At 41.9% G+C, this 21,954-nt stretch overlaps 1 protein-coding gene across 4 annotated transcripts in view; it reads left to right on the top strand.

Annotated features, from left to right (window-relative positions):
• The window catches only part of prkdc (protein kinase, DNA-activated, catalytic subunit), a 283,563-nt gene extending 262,019 nt beyond the window's left edge, over nt 1-21,544 (top strand). For all 4 annotated transcript variants that reach the window (XM_068031803.1, XM_068031802.1, XM_068031801.1 and 1 more), the window contains exons 83-86: nt 2,153-2,354; nt 4,551-4,739; nt 11,696-11,835; nt 20,102-21,544. In XM_068031803.1, coding sequence (XP_067887904.1) covers nt 2,153-2,354; nt 4,551-4,739; nt 11,696-11,835; nt 20,102-20,306 — 736 coding nt within the window. In that variant the 3' untranslated portion in view covers nt 20,307-21,544. The remainder of the gene's footprint in view (nt 1-2,152; nt 2,355-4,550; nt 4,740-11,695; nt 11,836-20,101) is intronic.
• The last annotated feature ends 410 nt before the right edge of the window (nt 21,545-21,954 follow it).

The raw sequence follows: 21,954 nt of genomic DNA, 5'->3' as shown, positions 1-21,954 counted from the left end.
TATTATCAACCTGATGTCTGTCATGTGCCCCCTTTTTCTGCTTCATCATACTCGCTTTCCTCATCCAGGGAGCTTTGGCTTTGGTTGCCCTATTTTTCCCCCTTGTGGGAATGTACCTTGACTGCACCCAAACCTCTTTAAAGGCAGCCCATTGTTCAGTTACTGTTTTGCATGCCAATACTTGATTGCAATTTACTGGAGACAGATCTGATCTCCCCCCATTGAAAATTAGCCTTCCTCTAGTTAAGTATTTTTACTCTAGATTACTCCTTGACCTTTTCCATAGCTTATCCCGTTAAGACCGAGGCAGGAGCAATGCCCCGTCAATTCAGTCCCATCGTGCCTCAGGTCGCAGCATATTATTAAAGTTTTCCCACCCAACCGGGAAAAAACAGCCAAATTAAACAATCTAGTAACCCCAGAATAAAACAGACCAAACCAGGTATCTTTAGACGACAACAAATTAACTGTTTATTAAAAATTTTTTATCTTAAACACTATTAAGATAAACCTATGTCTAAAGACCTTATAATTTCTTATTTTAACCTAACTCCCCCATTCACACATACACACACTCGAAAATCACGGTTAATCAGTTTCTTTAAAAAAAAGTTTTTAAAAATTAGCTGTTTCTTAAGAATAAATAAATAAGTAAGTCTTTGTGGGTTGCGTTCCTGATGGGTGAGGTATCCTATTGTGAAAATAATCAAATGCCTCTCGAAGTCGACACACAGATTTGATGAAACAGTCCTTCAGTAGATAGGCATTCAGAACGCTTCGGCTGTAGCAGGCATCAAGACCACTGTCGAATTCCAGAAAATACTATCAGTCAAGAGAGATTCAATCTTGAAGCAAAAACTTCCTAGCTTGGCAGTAAAGAAAAGGAGTTTTGCTACCTTCAGCAATACAAAAAGAGCTTTTTTTTCTCCTTAGACAATTAACTTGGCCTGTAGCTCCTTGTAGAATTTCTGCTGAGAAATAGACAGCTTTTTTTCTTTGGTAGCACACCTCGCTGGAGAGTCTCTCAAAACTGGTTTCAGCTGATTTTTGCCAGTTTTATACACAGTCAAGTAGAAACATTATACCATGTGACCTCTCTCTCTCCTGCTGTTGTCTAGGTAACAACTGCAGCTGTGGCACACTGTGCCTCAGAAATCCAGAAGCTTTTCTGTCTGACTTAAAGGTGCACTGTTTTAATCCGAGGAGAAAATAAGTACGGTTCTGTGACAATCCAAACCTTATAAATACTATGATCACTGTTCCCTAAATGTTCCCCTACTAAAACTCGATTCATTTGAACCACCTCATTCCCCAGGGAGAGGAATGGAGTCGGTGGCTATGGAACAAAGTTTTTGTGGTCAGTAGTGACGCGATGGCGCTCACCTCTGACCTTGAAGAAAGGTGCCCACAAAGATCTTGCACTCTCTGTGGCATGGATCTCACCTTTCCCGACATTAATTTGAATCTGGCGCTAAGTCAAGGGGATCTCCAGGCAGCAAGCAACAATGCAGCAACAATCAAGCAGGTTAAGTAGCCAAGCACATTGATGAATTCTCACGAACAGCAAGCCTGGAAGTAAAAAAACACTGATTATCTTTATCTTTTAATAAATGTTATAGTGTGTGAAATATTATTGGGATACACTTAAGCTGAAATATCAAACAAACCTTAAAATTATTATATTAAACTGGAATTTTTATCTTAATGAAACATTTGATGTTCCGCATATAAAATTAGTTTTTCAGGGCCAGAGAGGTTCTTCAGTTGTTATGACGCAGTACGCTGTTAAAAGCCCAGTTGCACCTCATTAAACAAGGCTTTTTCAAGGGTTCTTAACAGCAATATTACAGCTTAATATCGGAGGTTCTCGCCAGTTCAGCGGTTGCTAAAAGATTTGCTGTCTGTGGGGACTTCAGCTAGTCCTGTGGCGGAGCAGGGAATCTCTGACAGCAACTTCTGGATTTTCCAGTTTAAGTGCTCATGTGCAAATGCCTGAAGTTGCTGACAGCTTCCTTGTCATTACAACCCCAAAATCCGAGCCATTGTTCCTGGACTTTCATCTGAAATTTTAAAATAAAATGGAGCAATTGAAAGCCAAGTTTACATTAATGTAATTTTATTTCTTGATTCTTATTCACTCTATTTTATCTAGGAGAGCATTTACAAAGATGAGTACCACCCCAGAAGCTTTCCTAGCTCTTCGCTCCCACTTTGCCAGTTCTCATGCATTAATGTGTGTCAGCCATTGGATTCTGGGTATCGGTGATCGACATCTCTCCAATTTCATGATCAACCTGGAAACAGGGGGGATGGTGGGAATAGATTTTGGCCATGCATTTGGTTCTGCTACTCAGGTATGATTATGAATCTTGTTCTATGATAATTATCATTAAGAGGCAAAGCAGAATAGCAAATAAATCATAGATGTTAGTATTTGTCAGTGCTACCTTTTCTATTTAAAAAAAATAACTGCCCTTGCCATACTGTGATATTGCAAAATCACCAATTTGTGGGAAGTTTGTGGACTTTCAAGTTCTGATGTTTAATTTGCGTATTGTAGAAATTTTTGGTTTCATTTGAAAACCTATTTATTTTTCGACGATCAGTGAGGTAGCTCTTAATTTTGTTGGTATTTTTATATCATTTATTTCTGAAGTGTATCTACATGAAGCTTAAAGTAAAAAAGATAAAGCTGACTTAATCTTCAGAAGTTGTTGAGATGACATTGATAAATGCTCAAGCGCTGAGACACTTTGGGACATAGTCCAGAATTTGTTATTCTGTTTGATGTGTACTATTAGGGGATTGTTTACTGTTACAGTTTTTAGTTTTTCACCACAGAAAAGTTATGGCTGGTCTGTTGTTAACTCTCATGAAATGAACAGCTGTGATTTTGTGATTTATTTCAAGTGTAGGACAGGGAATATTAATGTTGCTATACGTTATAGTATTTCAATTCACACCTGGAGTATTGTGAGCAGTTCTTAGTAAGGATATATTGACCTTGGAGTGAGTACAGCATAAATTTATCAGAATCATACCTGGATTCCAAAGGTTAAGCTACGAGGAGAGATTACATAAACGAGGGTTGTATTCCCTGGAATGTAGCAGGTTAAGAAGTGATTTGATCATAGTTTTCAAATTTATTGAGGGAAACAGATAGGGTCGATAGAAGAAAACTATTTCTGCTGGTTGGGGAGTCTAGCACTAAGGGCACAATCTAAAAATTAAAGCCAGGCTTTTTAGCAGTGAAGTTAGGATCACATGCACAACGTGGTCAAAGTTTGGAACTCTTTTCTGCAAACAACGATTGATTCTAGATCAATTGTGAATTTTAAATCTGAAGTTGAAAGATTTTTGTTAACCAAAGGTATTAAAGGATATGGGGCAAAGGCAGGTATAGAGTTAATTTGCAGATCAGCCATGATCTTACTGAATGGTGGAACAGACTCAAGGGGCTAAATGGCCTATTCCTGTTCCTATGTAATTCCAGTCACATAGTTTTTTTTCTCTTTCCCAATTTCTTCCCTACTTTCCTGAAGATGTTGACTCCTTGTTGGGGTAAAGTTCCATGAGTTCTAATTTCTCTCTGGTATTTCATCCAAATGGTCATTTTCCATGTGTGAACCTAGAGGGGAGCTGATACTCTCATTATTTGACATCCACACAGGTTCGCTGCACAAAGGTTGCTGAATAACGATCAGGAGCAGTAACCTTGACTATTTTTCCCCCTTCTTTCCCAGGGGTGTGATGCCAATTGTTGCACCTCTTCTGTTACTCAATTTGAGATTGGCAAACTCCGTATAGGCCACAGATCAAACCTAGGACGTTTCTGATCTGGACAGCTGAACAAGCGCTGTTACTTGACTGGTGGGAAGATGACCTGTTCTCAGGATTTTGGTCTGTCAGTTCTGAACATGGTGTTAGGTGTTGCTCAAGGAAGGCAGTGGTTGATTTAACCTTCCAGTTTTCCTTTTTGGGGAAATCTTCACATCTGTGCTTGGAGTTTCTGAAGACTATTCTGTAATGTGTTGTGCAATGAGTTGTAAGACCTATCTGCAGAGTATCAACCTTAATTTTGTAACAAATAGTAAGGATGATTTAGTAAGCAGTGAGCATCATCTTTTTTGACTCCCCCTTTTTATCTGTATAAAATTCTTACCTTTTGGAGAAATACCTCACTTCCACTTAGCTCCATTTAACAGAAATGGGTTCAGCTGCAAAGACTCAGTGGCTAAGTTCATGTGGATGAGATAGTGGAGGCCAACAGCAGCAGCGGAACTGCACCGCAGTGTGAGTCAGCACCTTCAGAAGAAGCCACTTCTCATTTTGGATTGAATCTGAACATTCTACACTGTTTTACTAAATATTTATTGGATATAAATGCATTGTGATGGTTGGCTCAAGATCAAGGTTATGGTTCTGTACATTTCCCAAACACACTTTGTAATTTTCTGCTTCAGTAATGAGTGATAGGGGGGAAAATGTGCTTACATGACAATTTGTGTGCTGTAAGGTTGAAGTGTTAGTTATGGCTCTGTATTCTTTAGTTTCTGCCAGTGCCAGAGTTGATGCCATTCCGCCTAACCCATCAGTTCCTGAACCTCATGCTCCCAATGAAGGAATCTGGCCTTATCTACAGCACAATGGTGCACGGATTGCGAGCGTTCCGTCTAGATCCAGATCTCCTCCTCAGTACCATGGACGTCTTTGTGAAAGAGCCATCGTTAGACTGGAAGGTAACTGGCAACAGAAAAGAGCAGTGAGACGATACTGTAATTAAAAAAATGGATTTCATGATTGTTTAGTTTTAGTTTGATGCATCTCCTCCTGAGAACTTCAGAAATGATGTAATCAGATTATGAACTGGCAGTTACCAAGCAAAGTATAATTTGAAATCTACAATGCTTTTTGAGGTATTAAGAGCAGAAAATGAAAAATGGGATGATGGTCTCCTTCGTCAAAATCTTCAACAGTAACTGGCTGCATCGATACCAATTTTCAAGCTCATTGACTTGTCAATTTATTTCTACCTCGTGAATTAATAAGCGAGGTCATGTCTTCAGTCGTTTTCATTTTTTAAGATCTCCCTGTTCAAGATAATGCTGCAATTTGTGTTTGAAATATGCTTATCTCTATTTTAAAGTGGCCAAAATATAGAGGCAGTTCGTGTGCCTCCAGATATGGCTGTTCATAAGGCTGCTAAAGATTAAAACTGAATCTGAATTCTTACATTCGGAAGTGAGGTAATTTTAGTAGAAACATTTTAATACATGCACTTCAGATATGTATATTTACTTTAAAGTAAAGCACTCACAATGATCAAAATATACTCATGCACACTGCTTTTCGTCTTACCATTTCACTGGCAAACAAAAATGTTGAAGTAGACATGTATACACAATGGAAAAATGAGTATTGATCACACATCCAGCAACTGTGTTCTATTACTCATTTTTTTATTTCTTAATCCAAAATGGAATCAGCTGTATCTGGATTTCCAATGCGGTACATGTGGCTAGTGACTAACACTTGGACAACACTGGTGTAGGTGAGTTTTGCAGCACAAGACACTCAGTTGTGAAGGATCTGAGCAGTAAATTGGAAGATATGACCTTGTATTTATTTCCTCCTACTCTTGACTCATAGCATTAATTCTTTTCTGTCGAATTATAGTCGCATTTCTGGGGCAGAGGTGAACCAAATATATCTAGCTCCATTTCGCATTAGAAGCCAGCAGTAACATTTCCAGCCTGATTAAAATATCACAGTGGTCTGGCCCTAAATCTGGATGCCAATCATGTTCTGAGAACTGACTTATAACTACCCACAACATGATAAGCATAGAGGATCTGGAAAGTGGATTTCCTGCAGGTGATTTCTATATGATGCATAGACACTCGCCTTGTATCAGTCACCTCATCAGGCTGAGAAAGAGACCTTTAATTATATAATGATGACCACTACTCATCCACCTAACTCCATGGTGGCAGTTAGTCTACAGTTTAGGGGGCTTGAAGTTGTGTGTTCACAATAAGGAGAGACTTAGATGGAAAGACAGTATGCTATATATGGCATAATTTTGAAAAGTGTAGATGAGCAGAGTGACCTTGGTTTCCGAATAGGATACGATACCTTTTCTGATAGGAATGAAACTGGACGGTCCACTTGGCATCGACCTAGGCACTGGAAACAACAACGGCAAACACAGCCCTGTCGACCCTGCAAAGTCCTCTTTACTAACATCCAGGGGACTTTGCCAAAGTTGGGAGAGCTGTCCCACAGAGTAGTCAAGCAACAGCCTGACATAATCATACTCACGGAATCATACCTAACAGACAATGTCCCAGACAGCACCATCCCCATCCCTGGGTATGTCCTGTCCCACCAGCAGGACAAACCCACCAGAGGTGGCGGCACAGGTGTATACAATCGAGAGGGAGTTGCGCTGGGAATCCTCAACATCAACTCTGAACCCCATGAAGTCTCATGGCATCAGGTCAAACATGGGCAAGGAAACTTGCTGCTGATTACCACCTACCACCCCCCTCCCCCCCCCCCCCCCCCCCCACCTTCAGCTGATACGTCAGTACTCCTCCATGTTGAATAGCACTTAGAGGAAGCACTGAGGGTGGCAAGGGCACAGAATGTACTCTGGGTGGGAGACTTCAATGTCCATCACCAAGAGTGGCTCGGTAGCATCACTACTGACCGAGCCCTAAAAGACATAGCGGCTAGACTGGGTCTGCGGCAGGTGGTGAGGGAACCAACAAGAGGGAAAAATATACTTGACCTCGTCCTCACCAAACTGCCTGCTGCAGATGCATGTGTCCATGACAGTATTGGTAGCAGTGACCACCGCACAGTGCTTGTGGAGACAAAGTCTTGTCTTCACATTGAGGATACCCTCCTCCGTGTTGTGTGGCACTGTCACCGTGCTAAATGGGATAGATTTCGATCACACTTAGCAATGCAAAACTGGGCATCCATGAGGCGCTGTGGACCATCAGCAGCAGCAGCAGAATTCTACTCGACCACAATCTGTAATCTCATGGCCCGGCATATCCCTCACTCTACCATTACCATCAAGCCGGGGGACCAACCGTGGTTTAATGAAGAGTGCAGGAGGGCATGCCAGGAGCAGCACCAGGCATACCTCAAAATGAGGTGTCAACCTGGTGAAGCTACAACGCAGGACTACTTGCATGCCAAACAGCATGAGCAGCATGCGATAGACAGAGCTAAAGCGATCCCACAACCAATGGATCAGATCTAAGCTCTGCAGTCCTGCCACATCCAGTCGTGAATGGTGGTGGACACTTAAACAACTAACTGGAGGAGGTGGCTGCACAAATATCCCCATCCTCAATGATGGGGGATCCCAGCACACCAGTGCAAAAGGTAAGGCTGAAGCGTTTGTAACTGTCCTCAGCCAGAAGTGCCGAGTTGATGACCCATCTCGGCCTCATCCTGAAGTCCCCAGCATCACAGATGCCAGACTTCAGCCAATTCAGTTCACTCCAGATGATATCAAGAAACAACTGAAGGCACTGGATACTGCAAAAGCTATGGGCCCTGACAATGTTCCAGCAATAGTACTGAAGACCTGTGCTCCAGAACTTGCTGTGCGCCGAGCAAGCTGTTCCAGTACAGTGACAACACTGGCATCTAACCTGCAATGTGGAAAATTGCCCAGGTATGACCTGTACACAGAAAGCAGGACAAGTCCAACCTGGCCAATTACCGCCTCATCAGTCTACTCTCAATCATCAGTAAAGTGATGGAAGGTGTCATCAACAGCACTATCAAGCGACGCTTGCTTAGCAATAACCTGCTCAGTGATGCTCAGTTTGGGTTCTGCCAGGGCCACTTGGCTCCTGACCTCATTACAGCCTTGGTTGAAACATGGACAAAAGAGCTGAACTCAAGAGGTGAGGCGAGAGTGACTGCCCTTGACATCAAGGCAGCATTTGACGGAGTATGGCATCAAGGAGCCCTAGCAAAACTGGAGTCAATTGCCAGGCAATGACCATTTCCAACAAGACAGAATCTAACGATCTCCCCTTGATGTTCAGTGGCATTAGGATCCCCCACTATCAACATCCTGGGGGTTACCATTGACCAGAAACTGAACTGGAGTAGCCACATAAATACCATGGCTACAACAGCAGGTCAGAGGCTGGGAATCCTGTGACAATTCTGTGATTCTGAGTAACTCATCCCCGGACTCCCCAAAGCCTGTCCACCATCTACAAGGCACAAGTCAGGAGTGTGATAGAATAGTCTGCACTTGCCTGGATGGGTGCAGCTCCAACAACATTCAAGAAGCTCGACACCATTCAGGACAAAGCGGCCCGCTTGATTGTCACCCCATCCAAAAACATTCACTCCCTCCACCACTGACACACAGTGGCAGCAGTGTGTACCATCTACAAGATGCACTGCAGCAACGCACCAAGGCTCCTTAGACAGCACCTTCAAAATCCGCGACCTCTACCACCTAGAAGGACAAGGGCAGCAGATGCATGGGAACACCACCACCTGCAGGTTCCCTTCCAAGCCACACACCATCCTGACTTGGAACTATATTGCCGTTCCTTCACTGTCGCTGGGTCAAAATCCTAGAACTCCCTTCCTAACAGCACTGTTGGTGTACCTACCCCCACATGGACTGCAGCGGTTCAAGAAGGCAGCTCACCACCACCTTCTCAAGGGGAATTGGGGATGGGCAATAAATGTTGGCCTGGCCAGTGATGCCCACATCCGATGAACAAACTTTTAAAAATGCATAAATCCTTCACGGTGGGAGGGCAAGTTGCTGGAGTGATTAAAAAAAAGAATGTGGGTTTTTAAATAGAGGAATAAAATATAAAAGCAAAGAGATCATGCTTCTTTGGCCTCCTTATCTCGAGAGACAATGGATAAGCGCCTGGAGGTGGTCAGTGGTTTGTGAAGCAGCGCCTGGAGTGGCTATAAAGGCCAATTCTAGAGTGACAGGCTTTTCCACAGGTGCTGCAGAGAAATTTGTTTGTCGGGGCTGTTGCACAGTTGGCTCTCCCCTTGCGCCTCTGTCTTTTTTCCTGCCAACTACTAAGTCTCTTCGACTCGCCACACTTTAGCCCCGTCTTTATGTCTGCCCGCCAGCTCTGGCGAACGCTGGCAACTGACTCTCACGACTTGTGATCAATGTCACAGGATTTCATGTCGCGTTTGCAGACATCTTTAAAGCGGAGACATGGACGGCCGGTGGGTCTGATACCAGTGGCGAGCTCGCTGTACAATGTGTCTTTGGGGATCCTGCCATCTTCCATGCGGCTCACATGGCCAAGCCATCTCAAGCGCCGCTGACTCAGTAGTGTGTATAAGCTGGGGATGTTGGCCGCCTCGAGGACTTCTGTGTTGGAGATATGGTCCTGCCACCTGATGCCAAGTATTCTCTGGAGGCAGCGAAGATGGAATGAATTGAGACGTCGCTCTTGGCTGACATACATTGTCCAGGCTTCGCTGCCATAGAGCAAGGTACTGAGGACACAGGCTTGATGCACTCGGACTTTTGTGTTCAGTGTCAGTGCGCCATTTTCCCACACTCTCTTGGCCAGTCTGGACATAGCAGTGGAAGCCTTTCCCATGTGCTTGTTGATTTCTGCATCTAGAGACAGGTTACTGGTGATAGTTGAGCCTAGGTAGGTGAACTCTTGAACCACTTCCAGAGCGTGGTCGCCAATATTGATGGATGGAGCATTTCTGACGTCCTGCCCCATGATGTTCATTTTCTTGAGGCTGATGGTTAGGCCAAATTCATTGCAGGCAGCCGCAAACCTGTCGATGAGACTCTGCAGGCACTCTTCAGTGTGAGATGTTAAAGCAGCATCGTCAGCAAAGAGGAGTTCCCTGATGAGGATTTTCCGTACTTTGGACTTCGCTCTTAGATGGGCAAGGTTGAACAACCTGCCCCCTGATCTTGTGTGGAGGAAAATTCCTTCTTCAGAGGACTTGAACGCATGGGAAAGCAGCAGGGAGAAGAAAATCCCAAAAAGTGTGGGTGCGAGAACACAGCCCTGTTTCACGCCACTCAGGATAGGAAAGGGCTCTGAGGAGGAGCCACCATGTTGAATTGTGCATTTCATATTGACATGGAATGAGGTGATGATACTTAGTAGCTTTGGTGGGCATCCAATCTTTTCTAGTAGTCTGAAGAGACCACGTCTGCTGACGAGGTCAAAGGCTTTGGTGAGATCAATGAAAGCAATGTAGAGGGGCATCTGTTGTTCACGGCATTTCTCCTGTATCTGACGAAGGGAGAACAGCATGTCAACGGTCGATTTCTCTGCACGAAAGCCACACTGTGCCTCAGGGTAGACGCACTCGGCCAGCTTCTGGAGCCTGTTTAGAGCGACTCGAGCAAAGACTTTCCCCACTATGCTGAGCAGGGAGATTCCACGGTAGTTGTTGCAGTCACCGCGGTCACCTTTGTTTTTATAGAAGGTGATGATATTGGCATCGCGCATGTCCTGGGGTACTGCTCCCTCGTCCCAGCACAGGCATAGCAGTTCATGTAGTGCTGCGAGTATAGCAGGCTTGGCACTCTTGATTATTTCAGGGGTAATGCTGTCCTTCCCAGGGACTTTTCCGCTGGCTAGAGAATCAATGGCATCACTGAGTTCCGATTTGGTTGGCTGTATGTCCAGCTCATCCATGACTGGTAGAGGTTGGGCTGCATTGAGGGCAGTCTCAATGACAACATTCTCCCTGGAGTACAGTTCTAGGTAGTGATCAACCCAGCGGTCCATTTGTTTGCGTTGGTCAGTGATTATGTCCTCTGATTTAGATTTGAGGGGGGCGATCTTCTTGATGGTTGGCCCAAGAGCTCTCTTAATGCCATCATACATTCCTCTGATGTTTCCGGTGTCTGAGGCCAGCTGAATATGACTGCATAGGTGTTGCCAGAGATCATGCTAGAACTTTATAAATCACTAGTTAGGCCTCAGCTGGTGTACTGTGGACAATTCTGGGCACCACACTTCAGGAAAGATGTAAAGGTCTTAGAAAGGGTACAGAGGATCTTTACTTGGATGTTACCAGTTATGAGGAAAAGTTAAGATTGTTCTCCTTGGAACAGAGAAGGTTAAGAGGTGACCTAAGAGAGGTTTTCAAGCTAATAAATTTTGATAGACAGGGAAAAAGTATTTCTTCTGCTAAGTGAGTCAATAACTAGAGGTCATAGATTTAATATCAGTGGCAAAATATCTGGAGGAGAGATGAGAAATTATTTCACTGAGTTGTCAGGATAACAAGCACACTATCTGAAAAGATTGCGGAAGCTGATTCCACAAATAATTTTGAAGGGGCGTTGGACAGGTGCTTGAGGATGAGGAACTTAACAGGGTTATGAACAAAACAGAGGTGTGGAATAAAGCATGAATGCACTTCAACGAGTTGGCACAGGCACGATGGGCCAAATGGCTGCCTTTTGTGCTGTAAGTTTCTCTGATTCTTTAGTCAGAATTATATAATCAATAGGTAAAACTTGTTGAGTGCAGAGCCTTTGTTCAATAACTGCCAGAAATACTTTAAGTAGCCAGATTTTTTTATGGTTAAATGGTTTGCTTATCCTAAGTATGTGGAATGTAACTTAATTCCAAGTGTTTGTTCTGCCTTTTTTTTAAGAAATAGTATTGTTTCTCCCTTTTTGTAGAACTTTGAGCAGAAACAAATAAAAAAAGGAGGGACATGGAGTAATTTTGTTAACACAAATGAAATAAACTGGTATCCAATGCAAAAGGTGAACTATGCCAAACGGAAACTTGAAGGAGCTAACCCATCTACTATCACCAGGTTGGTTGGTTTTACATTTGGAATGAATGTGAATATTGCTTATAAAACTGAATGGTGTAATAACCTAAGATAGGAACTGAGAAATAATAAAGAGGGAGAAATTACAATATGAGAGTAAACCAGCAAGAAAAAGAAAAACACAGTAAAAGCTTGTACAAATATTAGAAAAGGAAGAGAGTAGCTAAAGTAAGTTTTGTTCCCTTAGAGGATGAGACTGGGGAATTAATAGGAAACAAGGAAATGGCAGAGACTTCGAACAAGTATTTTGTATCTGTCTTCATGGTAGAAGAGACAAAAAGCATCCTAAGAATAGCAGAAAATCAACAGGAAAAAGGGAGGGAGGAACTTAAAACAATTAGGAAAGCTCATGGGACTAAAGGCTGACAAGTCACTTGGACCTGATGGCCTTCACCCTAGGATCTTACAAGTGGCTGCAGAGATAGTGGATGCATTCGTTGTAATCTTTCAAAATTCCCTAGATTATTCAAGAAAGAGTGTGACAGAAAGTAGGAAACCATATGCCAATTAGCCTACCATTTGTCATTGGGACAATGCTAAAATTCATTATTAAGAAAGTAGTAGCAGGACATTTAGAACAATATAATGCAATTAGGCAGGGTCAACATGGTTTTATGAAAAGGGAAATCATGTTTGACAAATTTATTAGAGTTCTTTGAGGATGTAACAAGCAGGGTGGGTAAAGGTGAGCCAGTAGATTATTTGGAATTCCAAAAGGTATTCAAGAAGGTGCCACATAAAAGGTTACTACAGAAGATAAGATGTCATGGTTTTGGGGTTGATATATTAGCATGGATAAAGGATTGGCTAACTAACAGGAAACAGTGTGTCTGGATAAATGGGGCATTTTCAAGTTGGCAAAGTGTAACTAGTGGGTTGCTACAGGGATGAGGCCTCAACTATTTACTGTCTATATTAATGACTTGGATGAAGGGACCAAGTGTATTGTAGCCAAATTTGTGGACAATGCAAAGATAGGTAGGAAAGCAAGTTGTGAGGAGGACACAAAGTGTCTGCAAAGAAATATAGATAGGTTAAGTGAGTGGGCAAAAATCTGGCAGATGAAGTATAATATGCGAAAATATGAGGTTGCCCACTTTGGCAGGAAGAATAGAAAAGCAGCATATTTATATCAGAGAGAGACTGCAGAATGCTGCAGTGCAGAGGGATCTGGGTGTCCTTGTATATGAATCTCAAAAAACGTTAGCATGCAGGTACAGCAAATAATTAGAAGGCAAATGGAATGTTGGCATTTATTGCAAGGGGCATGGAATATAAAATTAGGGAAGTCTTGCTACAACTGTACTGGGCATTGGTGAGACTGCAGCTAGATTACTGTGTACAGTTTTTGTCTCCTTACTTAAGGAGGAATATCCTTGCATTGGAAACAGTTCAGAGAAGGTTCATGAGGCTGAATCTTGGGATGAAGAGTTTCTCTTATGAGGAAAGATTGAACAGGTTGGGCCTATCTTATTGAAACATATAAGATTCTGAGAGGGGCTTGGCAGGGTAGCTGCTGAGAGGATGTTTCTCCTTGTGGAGGAATCTAGAACTAGTGGTCAGAGTGTCAAAATAAGGGGTCTCCCTTTTAAAATAGAGATGAGGAATTTCTTCTCTGAGAGGGTCGTTAATCTTTGGAATTCTCTTCCCCAGAGAGCAGTGCAGGCTGGGTCATTGAATATATTCAAGGCTGAGTTAGAAGATTTTTGATCTACAAGGGAGTCAAAGGGTTATTGGGGGGGGTGGGGGGTGGAGGCAGAAAAGTGGAGTTAAAGCTGCAACTAGATTAGCCATGATCTATTGAATGGAGGAGCAGGCTAGAAAGGGCGAATGGTGTACTCATTTCTTATATTCTTATGTTAGAAAATTGTTCATTTGGTTTGTTTTGTTTGAGTTTGCACACAAGAATCAGTCAGACTGTTGGATTATAAATGTGAATATTAGAGTCATTTACGGCATTGAAGGAGGCCATTTGGCCCATTGAGTCCATATCGGCTGTCTGTGAAATAACCCAGTCAGTCCCACTGCTCCACTCGATCCCTGTACCCCTGTAAGTTTATTTCCTTCAAGTGTCCATTCAATTTCCTTTTAAAATCATTGATTGTCTCTGCTTCCACCACCCTCGTGGGCAATGAGTTCCAGGTCATTACCACTCACTGCATAAAAAAGTTCTTCCTCACATCCTCCTGCATCTCTTGTCCAAAATCTTCAATCTGTGTCCCCTAGTCCTTGTACCATCAGCTAATGGGAACAGTTTTTCCTTGTGTAACTTATTCAAGCCTGTCATGATCTTGTACACCTCAATCAAATCTCCCCTCTGATGGTCACTGACCTGAAACATTAACTCTGTTTCTCTCTCCACAGATGCTGCCAGACCTGCTGAGTATTTCTAGCATCAGTTTTTACTCCCCTCTATCTCCTTTGCTCCAAGGAGAGCAGCCCCAGCTTTTCCAGCCTAACCTTGTAACTAAAATTTCCCATCCCTGGAACCATTCTGGTAAGTCCCCTCTGCATCCTCTCAAGGACGCTCACATTCTTCCTAAAGTGTGGTGACCAGATCTGGATGTGGTGGCGTAGTGGTAATGCCACTGGACTAGTAATCCAGAGGCCCAGGCTAATGCCCTGGGAACACCAGTTCAAATCCCACCATGGCAGCTGGTCGAATTTAAATTCAATTAATTAATAAAAAATCTGGAGCTAGTCTCATTAATTGTCCCATGAAACTATCATTGACTGTCGTAAAAACCCATCTGGTTCATTAAAGTCCTTCAGGGAAGGAAATCTGCTGTCCTTACCTGGTCTGCCCTACATGTGATTCCAGACCCACAGCAATGTGGTTAACTTTTAACTGCCCTCTGAAATGGCCTAGCAAGTCATTCAGTTGTCAAGGGCAATTAGGAATGGGCAGAAAATGCTGGCCTTGCCAGTGATGCCCACATCCCATGAAAGAATAATTTAAAAACATTCTAGTTGGGTCCTAACCAGAGCTTTATAAAGCTTCAGCAAAACTTGCCTGCTATTGTACTCAAAGCCTCTATTTATGAAGCCCAAGATCCCATCTTCTTTGCTGACCACACTCTCAATATGTCCTGCCACCTTCAAAGATCGATGATGCCTATTCACCCCCAAGGTCCCTCTGTTCCTGCACACTATTTAGAACTGTGCAATTAAGTCTATATTGCTGTACCCTATCCCTTCTGCCAAAATGCATCACCTCACACTTGTCAATATTAAATTCCATCTGCTACTTATCTGCCCATTCTGCTATCCAATATATGTCCTGTTGCAGGTTCTTCATATCATCTTCACTGTTTGTCTCTCCTCCAAGTTTGGTATCATCATCAAATTCTGAGATTCTACTCTGTATTCCAAGATCCAAGTCATTTATATATAGCATAAAAAGCAGTGGACCCAGCACTGACCCTTGGGGAACACCACTGTCTACCATTCTCCAGTCTGAAAAACAACCATTTACCACAACTCGCTGTTGTCTGACCTTAAGCCAATATTTGATCCAATTGGATACTGACCCTCCTATTCCACTAGCCTCCATTTTGTCAACCAGCCTTTTTTGTAGTACTTTATCAACGCTTTCTTAAAATTCCTTATCAACAACATCCACCACATTCCCTACATCATCCTTCTCTGTTACTTCAACAAAAAATTTAATTAGATTAGTCAAGCATGATCTGCCTTTTACAAATCCATGCTGGTTAGCCTTAATTAACTCAAACTTCTCCAAGTACTTGTCCATTTTTTTCCCTGATTATTGTTTCTAAAACCTTACCCACCACTGATAAATTAACTGGCCTGTAGTTGCTAGGACTTTCCTTGCACCCTTCCTTGATTAAGGGTGTCACATTTGCTACTTTCCAATCCTCTGGCAGCTTCCGTAGTATCCAGGGAAGATCATGTCAAGCCCTTACACTAGCTCCACCCCCACTTCCTTTAGCACCCTCCGATGCAAGCCATCCAGACCAGGTGATTATCTATCCTAAGCATAGCCAGCCTTTACAGTACCTCTCAATTTTTACCCTATTCATTGCCTCTACTCTCTGTGCTTCTTCTGATATTTTGTCAGATTCCTCTTCCTTTGTAAACACTGATACAAAGTACTCATTAAGTATTCTAGCCTTGCCCTGTGCCTCTAAGCATGTATTATCCTCTTTGTCCCTAATAGGCCCCCTCCACCTCTTACTGCCCACTTATTATTTACATGCTGGTAGAAGATTTTTGGGTTCCCTTTTATGTCAACTGCCATTCTATTCTCATATTCTCTCCTTGCCAGTCTTATTTTCCTCTTCACCTCCCTTCTCAACTTATTGGTTTGGCCTAGTTCTCACTTGAAGAATTCACCTGACATGCATCATACACCCTCTTTTTTTTTGTTTCATCATAATTGCCATCTTCCTCGTCATCCAAGGAACCCTATTTTTGGTTCCTCTACCTCTCACCCTTGTTGGAATGTACTTAGCCTGTACCTGAAGCTTCTCTTCCTTAAAGATTAACAGATTGTTCCAATACAGCTCTTGTCAGTTTTTGGTTCCATTTTATCCTGGCTAGATCCCTTCTCATCGCATTGAAATTAACCCTCTTCCAATCTAGCCATTCTACCTTATTCTGTTCATTGCTTTTCTGCATTACGATTCTAAACCTTATGATACAATAATCACTCTTACCCTTGTGCTCCCCCCATAGACACTTGGTCCACCTCATTTCCCAGCACCAGATCTAGGAATGCCTCCTTTCTAGTTGGGCTGAGAACATACTGAGCAAGAAAGTTCTCCCGAACATAATCCAGAAGTTCCTCCCGTCCTTTCCCTTTCACTCTAAAATTATCCCAATTGATATTTGGGTAATTAAAGTTGCCCAGTATCACCACTCTATAGTTCTTGTACATCTCTGATTTCCCTGTATAATGCTCCTCCATTTCTCACAATTTGGAGGCCCATAGAACTCCACTAGTAGCGTGATCATACCCTTTTTGCTTCTCAACTCTAACCAGTTGGATTCTGTCACTGTCCCCTCAAAGACACCCCTTCTTTTCAACACTACAGTGTCTTCCCTAATCAGTGCTGCCACCCCACATTCCTTTTTTCCACCTCTACCTTATCCTAGCACTTTATATCCTTGTATATTAAGCGCCCAGTCTTCACCATACTTAAGCCATGTTTCTGTTATTGGCACTACAGCATATTTCCATACTGATTTGTGCTTGTAGCTCACCAACCTTATTCACCACACTTTGTGTATTTACATAAATGCATTGTAATCCTGCCTTTTCATTCATCGTAGTTCTTCCCTGTCTGCTCCTATCTAAAATGGAACTACTCCCTTCTCTAGTACTGTCCAACACTCTTGCATTATGCACCTTATTCTTCGTTTCTACTTCTATATGCTGGTGCCCTTCCCCCTGCCAATTTACTTTAAATCCTTCTCAACCACACTAGAGAATCTCCTGCTGAGGACATTGGTTCCAGTCCTGTTGAGGTGCAATCTGTCCCTTTAGAATAGCTGCATTCTGCCCCAGACTTGGTCCCATGCCCCAAGAATCTGAAGCCCTCCCTCCTGCACCATGCTTCAAGCCATGCATTGATCCTCCCTATCTTGCTCGCGCATAGCACTGGGAGTAATCTAGAGATTACTACCTTCAAGGTCCTACTTTTTAACTTACTCCCTATTCCCAGAAAATCCAACCGTAAGACCTCAACATGGAGGAGCTGTTGCTCCAAGTTACTGAACATGATTTCCTTACTTCACGATTTAATACAATGAATTTCTCCACATCCACTGGACAAATTTTCCTTGCGTCCCACTCTCCAGTCTTTTCATTGAAAACAGATTCAACTCGTTAAACCCCTCTTCACTTTTTCTAATACCTGGATCCTTGTGTAAATACAGGGAACAAAACAAGATGTTACCCTTGCTTTTTAGTGAATCTGCTTAGAGATACTCTATAAATTTCATGCACTCTTAACACCCTATTTCCTTTGCTTTATGATGCTGCTGCTGTTTGGTCAGTTAGTATATCCAAATTATTTTCCTGCTGCATTTGACCTAAGTGAAAGAGTATTTCGTTTTTTCACATTTGCTGGTTTTGGCGGTGATTTCCATTACCTTGCCTATCCCAATATTAAATGCAGTTTGCTGTTTATCTGTTTTGATGCTAAATCTCTAGCTCTCTTAATCCTGGCACATCTTTTGGAATATATTGTTTTTTATGCCATGAAGCTTTGAATCAAAAGGCAGACAGACATTCTACTTGTAAAGCATCATTCTTGTGTATTGACATTGTTGATATTAACATCATTAATTTAACAATGCTGTTTTCTGTAATAGTCACATTTGACAAGTGTCAGCCTTGTCACCACTTCTTGTCTCTGAGGAAGGTTATAGATTCAGGCCCCCTGTAGGACTTGAACTTTAATGTAAGCTATCTTTATTGAAGTAGAGGGGGTACTGCATTGTCAGGTGTTTTTTCTTGGATGATACGTGTTGGCAGAGAGGGTCAGATAGGCGTAAAATTACCTATGGCTTTACTTAGAGCAGAGCAGGAGAGTTCTCTGGATGTCCCTGGTCAACATTAATCCCTCAACCAATGCCACCAAATATACATTAACTGATCATTCATCTCATTGCTTTACTCCTGTCAAGTGTTCTACATTAAAGGCACTATTTAAATGCAAGTTGTTGTGATTCCTTGCTACGTGCAAATTGGCTGATGTATTTGCCAGCAAAATAATACTGCCAACACATCAAAAGTATTGCTGAAAACAGAGACATTTTGTTGAAGCCTTTTGTCTTGCACTCAAGACAATTTGCAAGAATACCAATGTAAGGGAAAGCAACACATTTATACTATATGAGAAGAGAGTGCTGATTGGTTGGCAAGTGGACTCTGAGTGGTAGAGACGTTGCCGTGGAGAATGCACCAGTTTATGGTGACTGACAGTTAACTGCCAAGCTTTGTTTGAAATTTAAATCAGGCAGCTTGACTCTGATTGGTCAAGGCATTGCCCTGAGGAATGAACCAGCGAATGGCTATCACTTATTTTGTTTAGCTGAAACAGGCACAATGTGTGTTCATGTTCCTTCTGTCTGCAAAGAACAGGTCCTTGTGTATTAAAATATGTAGCTTCCAGTACGTACAAATGCGTCACACTGTGAGCCCGACTGACCATCTTAAATTGGTTGTCAGCGTAATAAGTACACTGAGATGATTATTATGTCCAGGAAAGGGAGCTCATTTGACTGCTCCATTTCAGAGGTGAATTTAGGCACAGTATGGAGCCCATTAAGATGTGTAAGGAAATTAGAGGCATAGAGTACAAAAGCAAAGAAGTTATGGTAAACCTTTATAAACACTGGTTCGACCTGAATGGAGTATTGTGTCCGATTCTGGGTTCCATACTTTAGGAATGATGTTAAGGCATTAGAGAGGGTGCAGAAAAGGTTCCTGATAATGGTTTCAGTGATGAGGGATTTCAGTTGCGTGGATAGATTGGCAAAGCTGGGACTGTTCTCCTTAGAGAAGAGAAGGTTGAAAGGAAATTTGATAGAGATGCTCAAAATCATGAAGGGTCTGAACAGAGTAGATAGGAAGAAATTGTTTCCATTGGGGATGGGTTGAGAACCGGAGGACACCGATTTAAGGTGATGGGCAAAAGAATCAAAGGCAACCTGAAGAGAAACCTTTTTTATGCAGCATGTGGTTAGGATTTGGAATGCACTTCCTGAGTGTATGGTGGAGCAGATTCAACTGTGGCTTTTAAAAGGGAATTGGATAAGCACAGAGAGAGAGAAAATTCATAGTACTGTGAGGAAAGGGCAGGTGAGTGGGACCAGCTGCGTTGCTCCTGCATAGAGCCAGCATGGACATGACTGGCCTCCTTCAATGCTGTCACCATCCTATGATTCTAGTGTGCATCTATCACATAAGTGCAACAACTTCATGCTGTTAGATATGTTTGAATCCTGAGTGTCTCAGTGCGATACTGTTATAGCAAAGCTTCTCAAGGAGCACACCAACTCAGACAGCAACTTCCTGATTTACATATTTAACTGTGTATTTAAGGACGCCGGACATTGCTCTCTGATTTGCATTTTAATAATGGTGAGCGGTGTTAGTTCTACAGTCAAATCCAGGCCTGAGTTTTCAGGGTTTTCACTGTTGATTTGTCACATCCAAGTATTATGCACACATCAGCTTTTCTCAAATTTATGTTGATGATAAATGATTTCATTTCAGAGATGAATTACGGCTGGGGCATGAAAAATCAAAGGCTTATGCTAGCTACGTAGCTGTAGCCATGGGAGACAAGGACCACAACGTTCGAGCCAGAGAACCAGAAGAAGGGCTTTCTGTAGAGCGCCAGGTGGATTGCCTGATTGACCAAGCCACGGACCCAAATATCCTGGGTAGAGTGTGGGTGGGTTGGGAGGCATGGATGTGATGGAACATTAATCTTTGCATTCAGATACCTAGACTATTTTTTTAAAAAACTTTAAAAATGCTTTTCTCCTTTAATATAGACATGGCTAACAATTGGTAAGAAATTGTAGATTTGTTGCCTGTGATTTCCCATAAAAGTTCCCATTCATGGCCTTGTCATCAAAATAGGCAGTGAGCAAAGCCAGATTCTTCATCACAGAAATAGAGGGAAAACTGGTTGATGCCTCACCTTCGGGCAGGCTTGACCATTTCATTCAGTTTAAGTAATCAGCAACAACCTCAGAGGAGTTTTTGCGAGGGAATTGTGCAGGATCCGTGGTAGGAAATAAGATGCAATGAAACATAATTTTAAAATGGTAATTTTGAAGCTGGCAATGGGGTAAAGGGGTTTTAGGCACAATCCATAATGAATACTATTATAATAATTGAAAATGTCATTGTGGCACAGAACAGGTTTATCTAAGCTTGGAAATTGAGAATATTGATGGAGCAATCTAGAAGGAAGTCATTCCCTGACAAAGCATGCATAATAGGCTGTCTGTACATCTTGCCTAAAGGATGTTTTCTTAGTACTTACTGTATAAAATTAAAGATCATAAATCTATGGTAAGTACTTTCAGTATAAACACTGTAAAACAAAAGTTTAGAAATTGTGTTTTTACTGTGGTCTTTGGTCTTTATGAACAGTCAATGCTGTCAGTAATCTTCCACCAACTGCCTTAAAAATTAAATACCAGTTCTTATTGTACCTTATACCCTTGTTTGTTTTACATTCTTATTTTTTATGTAAGCATAGAGTCCCAATCATTGGCATTTAAAATGAGAGGAAGCAAAGCTGATATAATATCAGAATCATCCTTAGTGATTCTGCTGCCCAGCAGTTTACAGACTGATTCGAGCTTGTGTACTACAGAGTTTACCTCTGGGGCAGAAGCTCCTCACATTGTGCATCTGCTTCACTTACCTAATCAATTAAAAGCTTAATCTTCTGGGATCAGTAGAGGTCTAATGACTTCTGTGGAAAGAAAGAAGTTCATTTAAAAATAAGAATGTGGAATGCATTGTGGTAATTGTGTTAGAATGAAAGTTCGGCACTTTCCCTTATTTCTTGAATTTCTTAATTTATATTGACATTTGTATTATTTTCCTTGAAGGATGATTTGGTCTTTTGGCAGTGTTCTGTAAAGTAATATTTGAAAATGTAATAAATTAGAAGTGTATATTATGCACACACTACAATCCTTATATTTTTTTCAAGATTTTAATTCCCCTTCAATATTATATCACCCACTCAAAATGTTGATACAATACCTTTCAACACTGAGGCATGTATCATGCTATAGATAATGGAAAGTTGTTTTAAGAATATTGGAATATACAATAGGTTCATACTTCAGTACATTTTTAAGATGAATGGCACTGTTGAAGCTTGAAAAAATAAGTCATATAATCATAGGTACGCTTTTTAAATTTACTGAAATGTCTTTAAAAAACCCTATTAAATGTCTGTATTAGTCTGCATTGATCATGACTACAGTGTGACTTCGAGGATCACTCTACAGTCTCCCTAACCCCATTTTGTTTTTTTAAAAAATTTATTTTTATTTTATTTTGAGATAACAGCACTGAAACAGGCCCTTCAGCCCACC

This window comes from Heterodontus francisci, chromosome 5, assembly GCF_036365525.1.
Source record: "Heterodontus francisci isolate sHetFra1 chromosome 5, sHetFra1.hap1, whole genome shotgun sequence".
NCBI classification, from domain to species: domain Eukaryota; kingdom Metazoa; phylum Chordata; class Chondrichthyes; order Heterodontiformes; family Heterodontidae; genus Heterodontus; species Heterodontus francisci.
Note: the sequence above shows the minus strand (reverse complement) of the source record. Positions and strands in the feature narration are given on the sequence as shown.